This window comes from Hyperoodon ampullatus, assembly GCF_949752795.1.
Source record: "Hyperoodon ampullatus genome assembly, chromosome: 13".
NCBI lineage: Eukaryota > Metazoa > Chordata > Mammalia > Artiodactyla > Ziphiidae > Hyperoodon > Hyperoodon ampullatus.
Window position 1 is genome coordinate 63,112,634 of NC_136926.1, and position 18,754 is coordinate 63,131,387.

Consider the following 18,754-nt stretch of genomic DNA (forward strand, 5'->3'; position numbering starts at 1 on the left):
AAGTCCTGCAATCAAATCCTGCTAGGCTTCAAAGTCTGATTCTCTGGGAATTCCTCCTCCCATTGCCAGACCCCGAGGTTGGGAAGCCTGATGTGGGGCTCGGAAGCTTCACTTCAATTGGTGGACTTCTGTGGTATAATTGTTCTCCAGTTCATGAGTCATCGACCCAGAGGTTATGGGATTTGATTTTATTGTGATTGCACCGCTCCTACCACCTCATTGAGGCTTTGCCTTTGTCTTTGGATGTGGGGTATCTATTTTGGTGAGTTCCAGTGTCTTCCTGTCGATGATTGTTCAGCAGTTAGTTGTGATTCTCGCAAGAGGGAGTGAGTGCACATCCTTCTACTCCACCATCTTGAACCAGTCTCCCATGATTTTACGTCTATCTCCCAGGTCAGGCTTTGCTCAGAGTTGCTCTCTCCACTTGCAAGTGGTTGGAGCTGGCTCAGCACAGAGCCCTTACTGCTGCTTCAATACCAAGGAAACAAAGAAAAGAAACTGTACAGCACCAATGAGAAAGGATGGCAAGGGAAGAGGAGGAGGTGAGGGGAGCGAGTAGTGGAGGAAGGAAAAAGAGAAAGGGAGGGGAAGAGGAGAGAGGAGTAAAGGGAAGGTTCCATTCACAAGAGTGATAAAAATATAAGCCACATGAGCATAAATGTAACAAGAACATGTAGCCTATGTGTAGCAAGTGGCAGACAATGTGTAGAAAATGGCACTACTGAGGTACCTCAAAGAAACACTTGGATAGGTGGAAACGTGTGCTCGGGGGAGCACTTCACATTCTAAATATGCAATTCTCCACACATACATTTAACAGCAAAACAATTAAAATTCCAACAGGATATGTTTTTTAAATCACTTAATATTTTGATTTGAAAATGTAAGCACAGCTAATATTCTTGAAGAATAATGAAAGAAGACAAGTACGGACAGATATTAAAATAGATTATAAGGCTACAATAATTTAAAAATTGTTGGGCTGGCCTAGAAATGCCAAATCAACTGAACAGAGTTGATCCTAACCAGGCTTCAAGGGGAAGCCAGAATGTTCACAGTTTGTCCCTGTCCTTACTTTTTTTGCAGCACTTTATCCTTGTCAAGCTTAAATGCCTTAGATTTTGAGAACATCTTGAGAAGTTGGGCTGACATCTTTAAGCCCATTTATCAGAAGGGCAAATGAAAGCTCATAAAGATGGAGCGACTTCTCCAGGGTGACCTGGTGAGTTTCTGGCAGAAGACCTACCCCAGGTCAGGACCCTGGTTCCCAGCCATGGGCTAGTCCCACAACCCTTCTGTGCCACCATGATGACCTCATGGAAATCCATAACCTCAGGCTGTGTGTGAGCTGTGCCTCAGTGTCCCTGTCTGGAGTAATATCTTGGGCTGGTGGGGCAGGGTGGAGGTGGGAGATGGGGTGAGTCCCATCAGTCCCTGCCCTGAACAGAGGGGAGCAGCTCAAGAAGAGGGCATGTTTCAAGAGACACCGGGCTGCAGGCCAAGGAGCTGCTTAATTCAACAAATATGGACTTAAGTGCCTGCTATGTTCCAGGCACTGGCAGGCCCTCGGCAACCCCACAACCCCCTCAATATCTTGTCTGCTTTCTTCTCTGCATCCCTCCGCTCCTCCCCACCACATTTCCAGGCTTTTTTCCTGTCTATTGCCCTTTGGCCTCTCTTGCCCAAAAGGCAATGTGGCCTAGTGGTGGAAACACACCAGATTCATCTTTGATGGTCTGGAGACCTGGTCCTGGCTCTGGCACAAATTGACGCTGGGGCTGCGGCCTGGTCTTCCTGGGGTGTGGTTCCTTCACCCTTCCCAGCCTGGCTCCTGGGGCTAGTTGTGAATTTGAAGCAGGGGCCAGCAAACTATGGCCTGTGGGCCAAATCTGGCCCACCTGCTTATGTACATCCCACAAACTAAGCAGAGATTTTACATCTTTAAATGGTTGAGGGCTTCCCTGGTGGCGCAGTGGTTGAGAGTCCGCCTGCCGATGCAGGGGACGCGGGTTCGTGCCCCGGTAAGGGAGGATCCCACATGCCGCGGAGCGGCTGGGCCCGTGGGCCATGGCCGCTGGGCCTGCGCGTCCAGAGCCTGTGCTCCGCAACGGGAGAGGCCACAACAGTGAGAGGCCCGCGTACTGCAAAAAAAAAAAATAAATAAATGGTTGAAAAAAATCTAAAAACAATAATATTTTGTGAAATGTGAAAATTACTTGGAATTCAAGTTTCAGTGTCTATAAATGAAGTTTTAGTGAAACACAGCCACATCAATTCACTTAGCATCGTCTATGGCTGCTTTTCTGCAGCAAAGGCAAAGTCAAGCAGTTGTAACAGAGACCAAATGGCCCTGAAAACCTAAAATATTTGCTCTCTGGCCTTTACAGCATAAGTTTGCTTATTTCTAGTCTAGAACATTAAAACAATGTCCTGGAAGTCACTTTGTACATGGAGAGACTTTTGGGTTCTAAGTCTGGCCATGGAGATTGGGCCATGGCAAGGACAGAAAACCTGACTTTCTGAAATGATGGAGTCAAGAACTGGATTGGACATCCTACCAGACTGTGACCTGACAGGGCCAGCAGCTGAGGGGCTGCTCAAGGAGAGGGAGGCAATGCCCACCCAGCCAGCTCCATGGGCTAAACCTACATCCTAGACACCCTACACCCATCCTCACCCATCACAGCCACCCCACCCCCACCTTCACCCACCACAGCCACCCCACCCCCACCCTCACCCAGCACAGCCACCCCACCCCCACCCTCAGCCGCCACAGCCACCCCACCCCCACCCTCACCCGCCACAGCCACCCCACCCCCACCCTCACCCATCACAGCCACCCCACCCCCACCCTTTTTTCCATGACTACTTAGTGGCAGGCATGGCCTTCCCTCCCTCCCCTCCAGTCCCACTCACGTGATCTCGTTGTTCATGTCAGTGATGTCTATTCTGTCCAGGAACCAGCCTGGTCTGTTGCCCGAGTTGTCATGGCGAATCCGAATCTTGGTCAAGGGGCCAAGGTCAATGGCGTAGATGGTGAAGGTGTCTGTCTGGGAAGGGTCAGAGTAGCACACTGGGGGGCAGCCCTCCCCACCTCGCCATCAGCTTCCCCCTCCCAGGACCTGGGGCAGCCTGAGACCGGCTGTAAGACCCAAAGCATCAGGGGGAAGGGGGAATGGAAAATGTAGTCAGTTGTCCGGTGTTTGGTCTACTCTATTGGTTTTTGTTTTTGTTTATTGAGTTATCATTAATATACAATATTATATTAGTGTCAGGTGTACCACATAGTGTTTTGATGTTTTTATACATTATGGAACGATCACCACATAAAGACCAGTTACCATCGTTGTTACAACATTATTGACTATATTCCTTATGTGTACATTCCATTCCTGTGACTTACTTATTTTATAGCTGGAAGTTTGCAACTCTTAATTCCCTTCACCTATTGCACTATTGTCTTTACACCTGCCCCTACCAGGGAGGTCTCACTTTCACTGTGTCCCACAAGGTGGAGGGAGGAGTAGGAGGGTGACGAAGGTGACCATAAGAGAGGAGGAGAGGAGAAAACAGGTTGGCTGGGTGCTCCCAGTTGTGTTATGGGGAGTGTGTGTGTGTACGACCTGTTGCTTGGGTGCGTGCTGAGACCATGTGCTGCGTGTGCACATACGTGCATGAACTCCTTCAACCATAAATTTTAATTAAGTACCTACTATAAGCCAAAGTGCAAATCTAGAGTGGCTGACAGAATTCGGAGTGTAAGACTTGGATTGCTCACCGTTCAGGTGAGAAGAGAGACTGTGTACAATACAAGTATACACATACGCACTGGAGGAAGCAGATGATACAAGGACCCACTGAAATTTTGTATACCCTTCACTTAGATTTTGCAACATTTGCTTTCTCTCCCACACTCTCTTACCCTTTCTCTATTTTTTTTCTGAATCATTTGGAAGTATATGGCAGATATCATGATCCTCCACTCAAATTCTTCAACATAGATTTTCTAAGAACAAGGACATTCTCATATAATCAGAGTACAATTACCAAATTCAGGAAACTTAAGGTCAACACACTATTATCTAATATACAGTCCCTATTCAAATTTCATTAGCTGTACCAGTTACATCCTCTATAGCAATTTTCTTCCAATTCCAGCCATCATAGTGGCTATAATTTTTAAAGGAAAGTACTGAAACACAGAAATAAATCCTGATTCTCAAGTCATGGGAAGGCAGTGTTGAAGGAAAAAGCAGGGGATACCTGAAATAAATCAAGCAATGAGCCCAGAAGTATTTTTAATGGATTTGGTTTATTTCTGGTTTTCCTCTGTGTTGATAAGGGAATCTGGCTTTGGGATGGGGGTAGAAATGGGAAAGGTGAGAAGAGAGACAGTCTAGCCAGAGGATGTAGTAAAATCTCAAAGGACAAGAATGACAGATGTATTTTTCCATGCTTTTCCTACTATCCTAGAAGAGGGAGAGGTATGCATTTCTCTAAATGCTCAAAAGCCTTTGTGGCGTCACTGCCTCAGGATGCAGGTCGGGCTTCTCAGCCTGTCCTTCAAGGCTCTCATGCCCTCACCCCTTAAATTGGTCCCGTCAAGCTTCCCAGAGGCAGCGCCCACCATGGCTTGGCATTAACCACAGCATAGTGAGAAGACCCACTGTCCTCCAACTGGCCTTCCACACTTCCACCCCCACGTCTTTGTCATGTGGTCACATCTTCAGAGAACACCTCTCACTGTCATCTTTAGACATGGACACCATAGTCATACACCATGGCCCAGTTCACATCCCTCCTTCTCACTAAGTTTCCCCCAAAGCACCATCTTACAGTCAGCACTTCCTCCTTGAACCCCTGCCCCACTCACTCAGCACCTGAGCATCTGCTACCCATACCATCTCCAGTTAGTTGCTGTGGGCTTCCTGGCACTGACCCCCACATGTGTCTTTCATACGTCCCCACCACAAAGTGCCGGTGCTTACAGAAGAGGCACTTCCATTCTACCTGGCTGGATTGAACAGAGCACACCGCTGGACACAGCAGTGCTGTACTGGGTGGAGCTGCCTCAGGAATCACCAGAGGGCTCTCTCCATCTGGGTCCCACCCATCGCCTGGGGTCAGAGAGCCCGAGCCCTACCTGGCCCTGCTCAAACTTGTTGGACTTGTCCGACTTCTTTAGGGGCCGCTCTCCCGTGTCCCCATATTCCTCCCCGTAGATGGTCAGGAAGACATTGGCATCAGTGCCGGCCTTGGGCACACTCCCCGTGATCACCTGGACCTCGTAGGTGTTGGCTGGGGACACAAAAGACACAGTGTTGAGGACACCTGGGCCTCGGGGTGGACCTGAGGCTCAACCCGTCTGATCCAGTCAGATGGTGGGAGTAGGAAGGACCTCCGGGTACACCCGCGTCTACACTAACCTAGAATTGAACCCGTCCCTCCTCCCTACCCAAGACTTCCCTTTGCCATGAAGCCCAAGAGGCTGAGAGTCCTGGCAAAACTCACAGTCAGCAACCCTCCTAGCGATGTCCCCCACGTGGCGTTACAGCGAGTTATACCAGGGCTCCTTCCAAGAGTCTCAGGACAAGGGCAATGCCAACCCCAGTGCCAAAGAACTGTCCGTGGAGGCATTTCAGGAGAGGGCAGGTGAGGAGAGCCATGGGCCCCCCACGTGAGAGGAGAGCTGGACCCCTCCCCCTCCCTGGGCCCCCACCCCCGCCAGGGGACCGTCTGACACCTCCTCAGGCTTACGCTCAGGACCCTCTCGGCCCGCGGGCGCCAGCTCCACGACAAGTTCATTGTCTTCCTTGCCCCGGGCCAGCCAGCGGTGGGCGTCGAACTTGTACTCCTCGATCACCTCCTGCATCCCGGGTCCGAATTCCTCCTCTTCCTCCTCCTCGGTCTCCTCCTCCTCCTCCTCCTCCGACGAGGACTCCTCCGACGAGGACTCTTCCTCCTCATCCCCCTCGTCCTCCTCGTCGCTACCCTTCTTCTTCTTCTTCTTCCTCTGCAGCTTGGCCTTCAGACGCTCCTTGTTGAGCAGCTGCCGCAACTTGTCCTTCTCCTTCTTCCTCCGCGCCTCCTCCTCGGGCGTGAGGTCCTCCTCCCGCACTGCCGCGTGCCGCAGCCACACGGTGTCCACGAACCAGCTGGGGCCGAAGCCCTCGCCCGTGTGGCCGAGCCGGATCTTGAAGACCGGGCCCACGTCCGCCGCCTCCAGCTGCTCAAAGCGCGGGGCAGTGGCTGGGGGTCGAGGGTGGCATCCTCCCCGCCCCCTGAGGAGCCTGGCGCCTCTCGTGCCAGGAGCGTGGGATGAAGAGGCTGGGACCTCTGAGCTCAAAGATGCCACGGCTCCTCCTCTCGTGCCCGCAAAGCCTGGTTTCCCTTCCCGCCTCCCCCTCCCCCCAAGCGGGTGTCCTTCTAAACCCCTGTACAGAGGGCAAAGATGGTCTCCCTCCCTCTCTCTCTCTCTTTCCCCCCTTCACACACACACACACACACACACACACACAACACACCACGCACATCACACCCATTCCTATTTTTTTTAATTCCATACCTTCATCTTTGTTCCCTCACGCAGAATGCCTTCACATTCCTTCCTCTACCTCTAAAACCTATTCATTCTAATTCCTGAGCTTTATTATTACTTTATTTTTTTTAGTTTGTGCTTTTCTGTGTTCTCCTTCCGAACATTTTTTTTCAGCATTAATTATATATAAACTTTGCAAGAAGCAAAAAATAAGTGTTATTTTTTTAAAAAATGGAAGTCTCCCCCAGGCCCCTCCCACACACCAGCTTCTCCTCTCCCTGGGAGCTCAGAGGGGAGGGGGCCCAGAGCTTGGCCTGGCCTGGATGCCCTCTTTGCCCATGTGCGCTGGTGTCTGCACATCAAGTGGGAATTCCTGAGAGCAGGGACTGTTCGTTCTTGCTTTTCTCTCCCACTGGGCCTAGCACGTGGCTGGCTCAAAGGGCAGTGTCCGTGGATTTAGCTTTGCTTCAGAGGATCAGGTCCTTGACCTTCCATCTGCCACTCTGTTCTGAGCCTCATACTGAGGGGAGGTCTGGCCCCCGCAGAGCTCAGGGGACAGCTCACATGGAGTTCCTGCCGGTCAGGCCACTCTTAGGGCTCCCTGTGCTGATGGGCCCTTGCCTGGGTGTTTGACAATCCCCAAAGCCCAGTCCCACCAGTTCTCTGCTTGTGTGCTGGGGAAACTGAGGCCCAGGGCTGTCCTATGAGTTGTTCAGTGTCCCATAATTGGAGCCCAGGCCTAGATGAGAACTCGGGCCTTCTGACTCCCGGTTTATGAAGCCACAATGCAGCCAAAACCACCTTTGTGAGAAAATTATTAGCCAGAATGGAGCCCAGGGCCCCCAGGAAGAGGAATGTATTCTTCTCAGCTACACAGGGGATGGGTTCTGGATACGGTAAGTCCCTTCTTCAGCACATTCCATCTCCCCTCTAGTGCTTTCCAGGTCACAGCATCCTTGCAAGCCAACTCACTTCCTGTCCCCTCTCCCCCATCTGTCTGCCCAGCCGTGAATGCAGCCACCACCATATCCAGCCATGCAGTCTGTTCACATCCAGAAGATGCCCTGCTCTTACATCCCCATGACTTGATTTCCCAAGTACTTTCCCTGACTTTGACTATTTTGATCTTTCCAGGGGCTGTGAAGCAGGCCAGGCAGGTATTATGAAGCTAGGTTTGAGCTGATAAAGAAGCTGAGGCTCAGAGAGGTGAACCGCTCGGACCTCTGCATCCTCAGCAGTGTAATGAGGACTTGGACTCCAGGAGGCCCCCTTCAGTGCTAACATTCCAGACGCCTGTGACACTGGCCCAGCTCAGCCAGGACCCTCTCTGCCAGGCACTGGGTTAGGACTCTTTGCTGAGGGCCAAGCTGCTTGTGGCACACAGACACTCATAGACGAGCCAGCATGAATACGCTTCATGCACACACAGGTCTGCAGACACACACATGCACCCATGCACTCATGTCCCACATAAAACATTCATGGGCCGCCCCCAGGGGCACCACCCTTGCATCCTCCCTCCTCTCCTGCCAACAACATGCTCGCACTCTCATCTCTTTTCCTCCTCTACTCAAAGGGAAGTGAGGAGGTCTGGGGCCCTCAGAACACAGCTGGGAGACCCCAAGCCTCCCAGTATCCTGTTTGGGAGGCACAGCCCTGCCCTCAGGCTGAGTGAGTGGTAGAATCGGAGGCCAAGGCTGGGAATGAATGTAGTAACCAAGGGTCTCGTGCCGTATTTTGCTAAATTAGAATCACCTGCTCCAGCAGGTCTCAGAATTGGCAGCACATTAGTATCTCTGGTAAAGCATTCAGAAACATTCCCAGAAAACACATCCCACCCTAAAGGTTCTGATCTAACTGATGCAGGTGTAGACCAGGCAGCCTTTTTTTCTAAAGCTCCCCAGGTGATTCTAATAAGAAGCCAGGGCTGAGAACCAATCCCAACATTTTCAGACATCTGCTGGGCCCTCTGTTGACAACCCCACTGCTTTGCCCACACACACCTGGAATATGTCCTTGGATGCCCGCTCAAACACTTTTGAGCGGCTGGAGAGGAAGAGCACTTCTGTCTTGCCTTCCTCGCCGTAGATCTGCAAGTAGACTCGGGCAGTGGTGCTTGCGCCGCCCACATCCCCTGTCCAAATCTCAACCTCGTAGTGGATCACTGGGTGGGCACATGAGGGAGAAATGGGACATTTAGTAATAACAGTCGTAATAATCATTACAAAGCAAACACTTCACAAGCCTGTACCATGTGTCTGGTGCTTCTTAGGCATTATCTTATCCAACCCTCCCATCAATATCATAAGCCCCATTATTTCCATTTTGAAGATTGCCAGACTGAGGCTTAGAAGAATGGAGTAGGTGGTGGAAATGGCAAACTCAAGCCATCAGACTCCAAAGCTCAGTTATCCTCTGTGTCACACATGTCCTCTGGAACCAGGGACGAAGAGTAGTCAGTACACCAGCTGGCACCCTCTGCTGTGTGCCTACCCCTGGGCAGACACCACAGTGCAGAAAGAAGTAAAAGGCTGTGTGTTTGTTTCTTTTCCTTATTTTCAGTAAAGGAGGAGGGGTTGAAATGACAATTTTCATTTAAATATATGCACCTTTCAGCTGATATCAACAGATACAGCTACACAGAGAATTGTCTGTATTTTGAAGTAGTAATACTTGATCAAGCTGTTAGAGGGTGGAAATGTGTTACAGGTATTTACTCCTAGAGGGCACTTCCCATAGGAGAGCAAAATGTCTCCCAGAACTATGGGACCATATTTATTCAAAGTGACTATTACAAGACTTGCTCTCTCAGCAAAGTTATAAGACAAAATCATAACTTTTTTCAAGTTAAGACTGTTATTTTCAACAAGATGAGGGATCTCCCACTACCATAGCAATGTGAGAAATTGGGGGCTGAAAACAAGAGGACTAGCTGAGAGCCTGAAGAAGTTGAGCTAGAGATATTGGCCTCAGCTGGGAGTGAGGGTGGGCTAGCAGATGGACAACAGGGGGACTCAGGAAAAGCCGGCATTCTGAATGGAGAGAACCCTGAACCCAGTTCCCTCTCTCGGTTCTTAGAACAATAGCAGGCAGGATTATATAAAATTAGGATAGATAAAAATGAGCATTCAGAGAACGAGAGCCAGCTATTGGGAATGAATGTGGTAGCTGAAATAAAATATTCCAAAGCAAGGGTAAAGTCAAGGACAGTTCTGAAGAACAAAAAGGAAATTTCCCAAGAACAAATGATAGAAAGGTAAGAAAATCAGAGGAAGTCCACCATCTCACTAAAAGTTCAGTTCTAAAGAAAACAGAGGAAATAGAGAGGTGGAAATTGTCAAAGAAAGAAATACAAAAAAGGCTCCCAAAACTAAAAAATGCTTCGAGACTGAAGGAGCCCATGAGTTCCCAGAAGATTGGATGAAACTAAAATCACAAAAGGCAGTGAGGACATCATGAAATTTCAGAATGCTAGGGATAAAAATAGGATCCTATAGGCTTTTAGAGAGAAAAAACCCAAAGTGTTGGGTAACAGAATGGCATCAGACTTCCCAAATGCAGCCCTGGGAGCTAGAAGATGGTAGAATAATTCCTTCTAAACTCTGAGTTCTAACTCAGAATTCTCTAACAAGCCAAATTATGGATCAATGGTGAGAGTAGACCAAAGACATTTGCAGACATTCAAATTTTCCATTGCAGTGGAGAATGTGTTCCCTCTAAAATGAGGGAATAAACCAAAGCAAAGGAAGGCATGGAATCCAGGAAACAGGAGATTTGACCCAGATGAGAGAAGAATGGAATGTCCAAAAGATAGTAGAAAGGAAGTCTCAAAGGACAGCTGCATGGCAGCCTAGAGAACAGGACAGAGTTTCCCTTGAGACAGGGAGTGGGGGAGAAGAGTGCAGAGAGGAAATCAACAGAATTCCTGTTGGGTTTGAACATATGAAAAGAATTTTAGTTCTATTGGGAAGATGGAGATAAGATGGTGTAATGGCAGAATTGTGTACCCCCAAAATTCATATGCTGATACTCTAACCCTTAGTATCTCAGAATGTGACTGTATTTAGAGACAGGGCCTTCATAGAGGTAATTAAGTTAAAATGAGGCCATTAAGGTGGGACATTGGACACCAATCCAATGACTGGTGTCCTTGTAAGAAGAGATTAGGACACAGACATGCACATGCACACACGAAGACCCTGTGAGAGACAGTGAGAAGGTGGCCATCTGCAAGCCCAAACAGAGACCACAGAGGAAACCCAACCTGCTGACACCTTGATCTTGGACTTCCAGCCTCCAGAACCTGGAGAAAACACATTTTTGTTGCTTAAGCCACCTAGCCTGTGATATTTTTTATGGTAGCCCTAGCACACTAATGCAGATAGGTGGGTATACAGATGGGTATATAGAAATATAGATGGGTATATCGAAAACTCTGCTAATGAATAAATGAGGCTATTATTAACTCCAGAAAAAACAAAAAGTTGTATAAAAATTAAATATAATTGTTATAAGTAGGTGTCAGTAGTGAAGAATATTTACATGGTTATAATAATGTACAAATCAAATATTGATTATTGAAGGCTGGAAGGAGGGGATTGTATGTGTGCATGCATGTGCACATGCATGCACATGAGCCTGTGTTAAAAAAGCTAAATCCTCCTCTTCCATAGTAGGAAGTCAATAATTAATGTCTATGACTGAAAAATCAAGAAATTGGTAAGCATATTATTGAAAATATGGAGATACATTTCAGAGGAAAAAGCTAAAGTAATTAAAAACCTGTTACCTCTGAAGAAAGGGGATGGGTTGAGGGAAGAGGTAGGTAAGGAAACTCCTGCTTTTTCATCTTTATCTTGTTAACTAGTACCTGTATTACTATGATGGAAATCAAGTTTTAACTCATAAAAAGAGGGAAGGAGTTAATTCTCCATACTGGCAGGTACCATTACAAAGCATGTGTATATGCTTTGTATATATGTGACACAGCCCTTAAGGAATTTACAGGTTAGTTGGGGAGAGAAAATGCACTCAATGAAAAGACACAAGGAGCTCTGGAAGAGGAAGAGCTGAGTTTGTAGTGGGTTCTTTCTCAGAGAAGCTTCCTGTGGGAGTGAGCCTTGGATGACTGCTTTCAGGGTAGGTGCGGAAACGCACAGGTCCTCGGGAAGGGACATTGTCTGTACCAGGGTTGGTCCCACGGTCTTCCTGACCCTCTAGATAACCTCTTGTTTCTCTGACCCCTACCTAATCTATGGCTCTCACATCATGTGCAATGGTGGCCAGATCACCTTGAACTTCACCTCCATTCAAAGATGTCACCACCCTGTCCAAAAAGGTCCCTCACCCCCTGCCATTGCTAACCCTTTATCCTGCTTCCTTTTCTTCTAGCTCTTTCTTGGCATTATATTATGTATTTATTGTTTGTCTCCTCTGGTGGAATGTAAAGTCCATGAGGACAAGGGTTTGGTCTGTTTTGCTCATGGTTGCCTCTGCAAAGCCTAGGGCAGCGCTGGCACAGAGAAACATTCAACGTATATTTATTGAATAAATAAATGAATAAACAGCTTATCTCCTCACCAATCTTCCCAGGGGGAAGACTATTTCTCAAACTCCTCTTGAACACAGGGCTGACAGCTATATATTTTTTTTTGGCTGCATCATGCAGCATGTGGGATCTTAGTTCCCCGACCGGGGATGGAACCCATGTCCCTTGCAGTGGAAGCATGGAGCCCTAACCACTGGACCTCCGGGGAATTCCCAGAAAGTATATTTCTTAATAAAGTCATTTGCTGCCTTTATCCCCGAAAACAATGTTTTATCCATTGAGTCCTCAGTTTCCTCATCTGTAAAAGGAGCCCCATTTCCCTCCCAGAACCCTGGTACCAGGGACAACTGGAAGCTTCCCCCCTTTGAGACAAGACCCAAGTCGCCCACTGTCCCTCCTCCTTCCCTGCTGCCCCACCCTACGGGGAACATTGTTGACGGTCCCACCACGGCCACCTCCCTACGTTTCTGGATGTCCACGACATCGCTGGGGTACAGCTCCACCTCCAGGCGCCCATCGGCCTTGTTCTTGTCCAGCCAGCGGTTGACAGGGAAGATGTACTGCTTGCCTTGGCGGGGCACATGGATCTGGATGCTGCCCAGGAACCAGCTGGCGTGCATGCCCGTGTTGTCATGCCCGATCACCAGCCGGTTGATCTGGAAGGAAACCCAGGGTGCAAGTGAGCAAGGAGCCACTGTGTAGAAACCTTCATCACTCCATCCTTACCCACCCCCAAACACCGGCACAAATGGCCCTCCTCAACCCGGTGTCCAGTTCCTTGGGAGGCACAGACTTAGCAGGAGGAGGCTGGGTCCCAGGCTTGCCTGCCAGCAGCCAGCCAGGGCACCAGGGCACCACCTCTCCTGCCTGGAGCCTCTGTCCTCAAGTCTTTAGTCCAGCTCACCTCCTGGGTACATTGTGAGAAACAAGTGTGGGAACAGCTGTGGCAGGAGCTTTGAAAGCTCCAGTACATACTGAAAGTTAGGTGGTGGATTTCCTAAGAACGTGATGAATGCACAAGAAAGCAAATGTTCAAAATATTAACCGTCAGCTTCTGATAGCCACGTTGGTGATTTGGCTTTTTGTTTTGTTTGAAACCATACACTATTGGACATATTTTTGCATGTCTTCTTCGACACACCCATCCTATAGGTGACAGAATAGGCAGACAACCTCAGGGCTCTGTCATTCTGTGTGCAATTCCTCCTCTCTCAGCACTGAGGTGCATTTTTTCCCTATAATACTCCATAGTTCAGTTGCTTCACTATTTTATATTTTATGTTAATCTTTGCCCACAAGTAACACAGATGAGCGCATAAATGATCATGTTACCATCCTTAAATGTACCTAGCTCTTCAACATTCAAATGACTTTTATGGTTTTTTTTGAAATGCTGTATACAGGGCAATTCTAACCTCAGATGGAAATATCAGATGGCCTTTGAGATCCCTTCCAGCACCCCCTAGATTCTCTTTGTGGTCGTTTGGAGGAGCGACGCTTGCTGTGAGTCTGGTGCCCAAAGGCTAGATTTAGAAAATTGTCCCTGTAAGCCTTGCTCTCACTCTTGTGCATACTAAGTGCACCTTTGCAGCTGGTAACAGAAACGTTATCGCAGCTGAGTGCATGTAGCCCGATCCCCTGGAATTGTGGGAAGGAGACCAACTATATCTATAGACACAGCCTGAGAGCCTTTGGGGTGTGTGCCAAGGGGCATGGGAGAGCTTCGTTGTCTTTCTGCGGTGCTGGGACTGTGACAGAGCAAAGACTGGGACAGGTATTTTCTACCTGGTGTGACAGAAAGCACCTTAATGGCAGGGACTGCCTGTCAGTTCCACAACGACCAGCACCGGACGTGAGCTGACGTTCAGTCAATAACAGCTAGTGTTTATTGAACACACTACTGCATGTGGGTGTTACTAACATAGTTAATGCTATAACAACCCCATTGGGATCCCTTTTGATAGTAATGAGGAAACTGAGGCAAACAGAGATGAAGTAACTTGCACACAGCAGGTACGTGGAAACACTGGGCTTCAGACCCAGGCAGTCAGCAGCCTAAAACCATGCTCCCACCCTCTTGGCCACACTGTTTGTTGAGGGGGTTTCAGAAACACAAGAAGGGCCCAAACGCCCTCCCCCATCCCTCAGATGTCTCATTTATCTGTTGGCTGTTGCCAGAAATCCTTAGTAATGCAAACAGCGTTTCAGTCTACAATTATTAATTCAGCTTAAAATGTAAATACATTTTGATCAAGGAAAATCTTGATTTAAGCTCATTATCTTTAAGATATAAATGACTGACATGAGATCATTCCCCAGAGCACCTGAAATAAGGTGAGGCTCACCAAGAGGGGAAGGGGTTAGCAAAGGGGAGGTTGTAACCGTCTCAGTTTCCACAAGCCACCGCCTGAGACGGGCAGGTGATAACATGAAGCCCAGCTCAGACATTGCTAGAAAAGTCTCCAACACTTGAGTGCAGGCAGTCAGATCCACACTTCTCCAGGTGAAGTGCTCAGACCCCTCGCAGCAGGGCCACCTGGAGACATGATGGAGGGAGACTCTTGGAGGCCCCATCCTCTAAGGCAGAGTCTCTCAGGTGTGGCCTGGGAGTAAACACTGAAACAGGGTTCCTGAGCGTCACTCTGATACACACTCTAGTTTGGAATTGGGAAGTATTTTCAGCCCCTCTTTACAGCTTTTCCTCCTCTCTTCCTTCCATGTACACCACTGTCCCCTTCTCCAGTGTTTGGGACCCAGGTCCATCAGTCCTGGCTATGGAGGTAAAGGAAATGTTGGGATTACAGCCACTAAGAATACATCTTCAAGCCCCAAAGAGATTCTGGAAGCTTGACCACTGTTCACATGTCTTCTGCTGATCTAGGTCATAACTGGAAAACAATGTACTTCACTACTTGTGCCCCTGGGCATTTTTTTCCTTCAAAATGGGTTCATCTGTGTGTCTGCGAGTGTGCGTGTGTGTGTGTGTGTGTGTGTGTGTGTGTGAATCCATGTGCAGATACACACAGGTGAACGGGTAAGATGCCATCATGTGGTCTCAGGAAGAAGACTTACAGGTCCAATGTTCAGGGTCTCCAAGGTGAACTCATCCACCCGGCCACGTTCAAAGTAGTCTTTCAGGTTGTTGTCAGAGACAAGAAGAACTTGCTTGATGGTGTCAGATTTGTCCCCGTAGAGCTTGATGTAGACTCTGGAATCTGTGCTGGCCCCAGGGACGTCCCCAGTCTTCAGGCTGATGTGATAGCGGAAGTCTGAACAGCCCGAGGCAGGAGGCAGGAAGGGAGGGTTTAGTGCAGGGTGAGCGGGAGGGAGCATGGGGCAGGAGGCCGCTCCGCCAGGGCTGGGGCGCTCAGTTGGGGGTTGGGACCCTAGGGTCTTGCTCTCTTTACGTAACCCTGAGACTGGGGTTGTCTCTCGCCAGCCCCCCTCATCTCAAAATCAGAATTCTAATACCTGCTTGGCCTGCCCCACGGGGTGTGAATGCACTGGGAACAGTAAGGCTTGCAAAGAATACTAAAATGTAAGAGACAAGGATTTAAAGCAAACACCTCATGCAATTTCTTGTCTGATGGATGAAGAAACTGAGGCAAAGGGAGCATCTACCTCCCTGCAGACAGTGTGTAGCATGTTTACACGGTGTTAGCGCTGAGTGTTCTGACCTCGGCTTTACAGGTGAGGAATCTGAGCTTCAGAAGATAATGTATTTGGCTCAAGATGGCAACAGTTAAGAAGGAGCCAGCCTAGCATTAAACACTAGGCATTCAACATTAAGCATATTTGAGAGTTGTGTTTTACACAATCATTTAAGAAAGTAACCTTGTATTCATTTTTTAAAAATTGAGAAAATTGAGAAATGGAAGCTGAGTTTTATCAAATAAAGTTTCTGGCATGATATTGAAATAATCACAACTACTTTCTTTGAACTATTATGTATTGATGTTTATATATTAAAGTAAAATAGTTGGAGATATTAAAAAAAAGAAGAAGGAGTCAGCTATGAGTGAAACCCTAACATGGACCCCGTTTGGCCCTGTTCTCAACCGAAATGCCATGCTGATGTTACTCCATCTTATGACCTAGAAAGGTCTTCATTGTCTGTCCACAAGGGAGGATACAAATGCCTGGTAAAAGGCAAGTCCTGGGATAACCTGAGCCACGAGCCCAAGTCCTATAGGTTTGTTGCAGGGTATGGGTCTTGGGAATGAGGAGGGAAGCACTGAGAAGGCAAGTGATGCTAGTTCCAAGACCCGCTGTGCATGGCTGTCTCAGGGCCTTCCAGCACTGGCAAAAAAGACTCAGAGAAAGGCAGCTGAGCACAGCTGCTGCGGGGGCAGCCCTACAGACCCTCCAGGCCCTGGTAGAGGCCAGACCTGTGGGTATGGCCCAGCTCAGCTCCTCCAGGGACACCTGAGGGCACCAAGGAAGTGGCTTTTGTCCTTCTTGCTGTAAAGATATAGCAGGAACTGAGAAAAAAAGACCTCTTCTTTACACCATTTTCCATCTAAATCCTTTCAAAAGCTCTGACTTGGGAGTGGAGAGCCTGAAGGGTCCTATCCATGTGGTAAAGCAGGACTTGCTGGAGTGGGAAGGGCAAGGCAGGAAGGCACAGACTCCTGGGCACTGGTACCAGCTCCACTGCTGGGTGCACACCTGGCTGTACTAGGAGATTCCCTTGCCACAGGCATGTGTCGTGTATCCAATGGGGTCATTAGTTCATCTCTTAAGGATCATCCTAGTTCTTAAATTCTGTAATTCTTCATTCAGAGAATGTAGAATTCCAACACTTCAATTTTCTATCTGACCTTACAAAGATATTTAGCTCCTCCAGATGTGTCCCCATCTGACAAATGGGCATAACAACATCAGCTCTGCCTACCTTCTGGGGTTATCGCAGGGCTCACATGAGATAATAAATGATAAATATGAGGTCTTGTAAAAGAAATGAGGTGTTGGTGTTACTGAGGATTCTGGATATGTTTCTTTTAAACTTTGTCTAATGCTCATGATCAAACCAAGGCACTTGAAGAAATAACACCATTAAGGAAAGCTGTAAGGCCTCCAGGATAATTCTTGGCATTGAAAACAATGTTTTCATTGTACAGCCCCTTCCAAACGTGTTTATCCTCTCCAGGCCCTGAATGATAGGTACCCCCAGCAATGGGCAACATTAGCCTGTGTTACTGCTCTTGTTACTCTCATTGACAGAGGCCCACATGCGTCAGGGCCCCACACTGAGGGCCATAAAGTGGCTGTGTGCACAGCGCAGACAGACAGATTTCCAGATCCTCCCTCAGAGCCTCTTCCTCTCTACCCTGCCCAGTGCTGCCTCCGTGGAGTGAAGGGTGTGTGCTTTCTCCAACTGCCTTCTAAGCAGCAAAGGGAGGGCATCTGTCCTGCCCAGGGCACACCTACCACCTGTCCTCAGGATGACTTACTCTTCAGTGTTGCATTGCTGTCGCTGGGCAGCAACTCTCGGACCAACTGCCCATCATCCTTATCCTTGTCCAACCACCTGCTGGGCAAACGAGGGGCTGTTAGCTCTTTGAGTGGGGCAGCCTGACAACCAACCATCACACAATTCATGCAGAGTCACCAGGAGGCCAGAGCTTTGAACTCAGCAAAGGGAAATGGTTCTACCAGAGCTCAGAACAAAGGATCCCAACCCAGACTGGGGAAGGAGGGCTGCCTTGGGGAGGTGATATCTGGCTGAGACTGGAAGGATGACAAGGAGTTAACCAGGAGAGGAGGGAGGTGTATTCAGAGTGAACAACATGCTAGAATGGAGTGGAGCCTCCAGGAGCAGACAGCCAGCCAGTGTGGATAGAATAGAACGAGTGAATGGTGCAGTGCTGGCAGATGAGGCTGGAGAGGTGGCAGGGTCACTTGATGTGGAACTTTGGTAATCATGGTAAAGAGTCTTTCCTAAAAGCCATGAACACCTGTGTCATCATCATAAAAAAAAAAAAAACCCACCTCTTTTTCTAAGAGTCCATCATGTGAGTGGCACTGTGATGGGAGCTCTGGGGTGGGGAGAAGGCAGAGAACATGCACTATGATGAATAAGACACAGCTCAGCCCCTGGAGAACCTGCAGTCTAGTTAAGAAGGCAGATAGACTGGCTGAGGTACTGGAGACCAAGACAAGGATGGATGTTAAACCAAAGTAAGTGCAACAGAAGTGTAGAGAAGTGAGAAGGGCTCATGGTGAAGAGCCACTGATATGAGTCCTCAAGGATGAATGAGATTTGCCAACAAGGAGAAGCTGGGTCTGGACCCTGCAGGGCTGGGATTTGATGGCTATGACTCAACAATATGTCGGACTGGGCCGTGGCATCTGCCAGCGGAAAAGACATTGGACCAATTTGCCTGAAAAGCACTGCTCCCACAGAGCACAGAGACCCAGGCTGGGAAATCAGACTCTCGTGCAAGCACGAGTTATCCAGGCCCCAGTACTCGAGACAGTCTGTGATATGGGCTGATGGCAAGAGAAGAGACACCCTCAGTGTTCTCCAGGGCAATGGGGAAACTAAGGTACTTGCTTCTTGACCATTTGTCTACATCTTGGTGCTTGTCTTTGCAGCCCACTCCTATTATACTCCCTAGAGGGAGGCAATTCCTGGGCCACAGAACCTATCAAAGGAAGTCAAAGCA

The 18,754-nt window shown here is 48.6% G+C and overlaps 1 protein-coding gene across 3 annotated transcripts in view; it reads right to left on the bottom strand.

Moving 5' to 3' along the window:
• Positions 1-18,754, bottom strand: part of LOXHD1 (lipoxygenase homology PLAT domains 1) — a gene marked incomplete at both ends in the record, with an annotated part of 209,235 nt that overhangs the window by 94,602 nt on the left and 95,879 nt on the right. For 2 of the 3 annotated variants that reach the window (XM_079717301.1, XM_079717300.1), the window contains 7 exons: positions 2,917-3,050; positions 5,144-5,298; positions 5,758-6,226; positions 8,542-8,702; positions 12,550-12,742; positions 15,159-15,355; positions 17,540-17,616. In XM_079717301.1, the coding sequence (XP_079573427.1) occupies positions 2,917-3,050; positions 5,144-5,298; positions 5,758-6,226; positions 8,542-8,702; positions 12,550-12,742; positions 15,159-15,355; positions 17,540-17,616 (1,386 nt within the window). The remainder of the gene's footprint in view (positions 1-2,916; positions 3,051-5,143; positions 5,299-5,757; positions 6,227-8,541; positions 8,703-12,549; positions 12,743-15,158; positions 15,356-17,539; positions 17,617-18,754) is intronic. The other variant, XM_079717302.1, reaches the window with a different exon arrangement.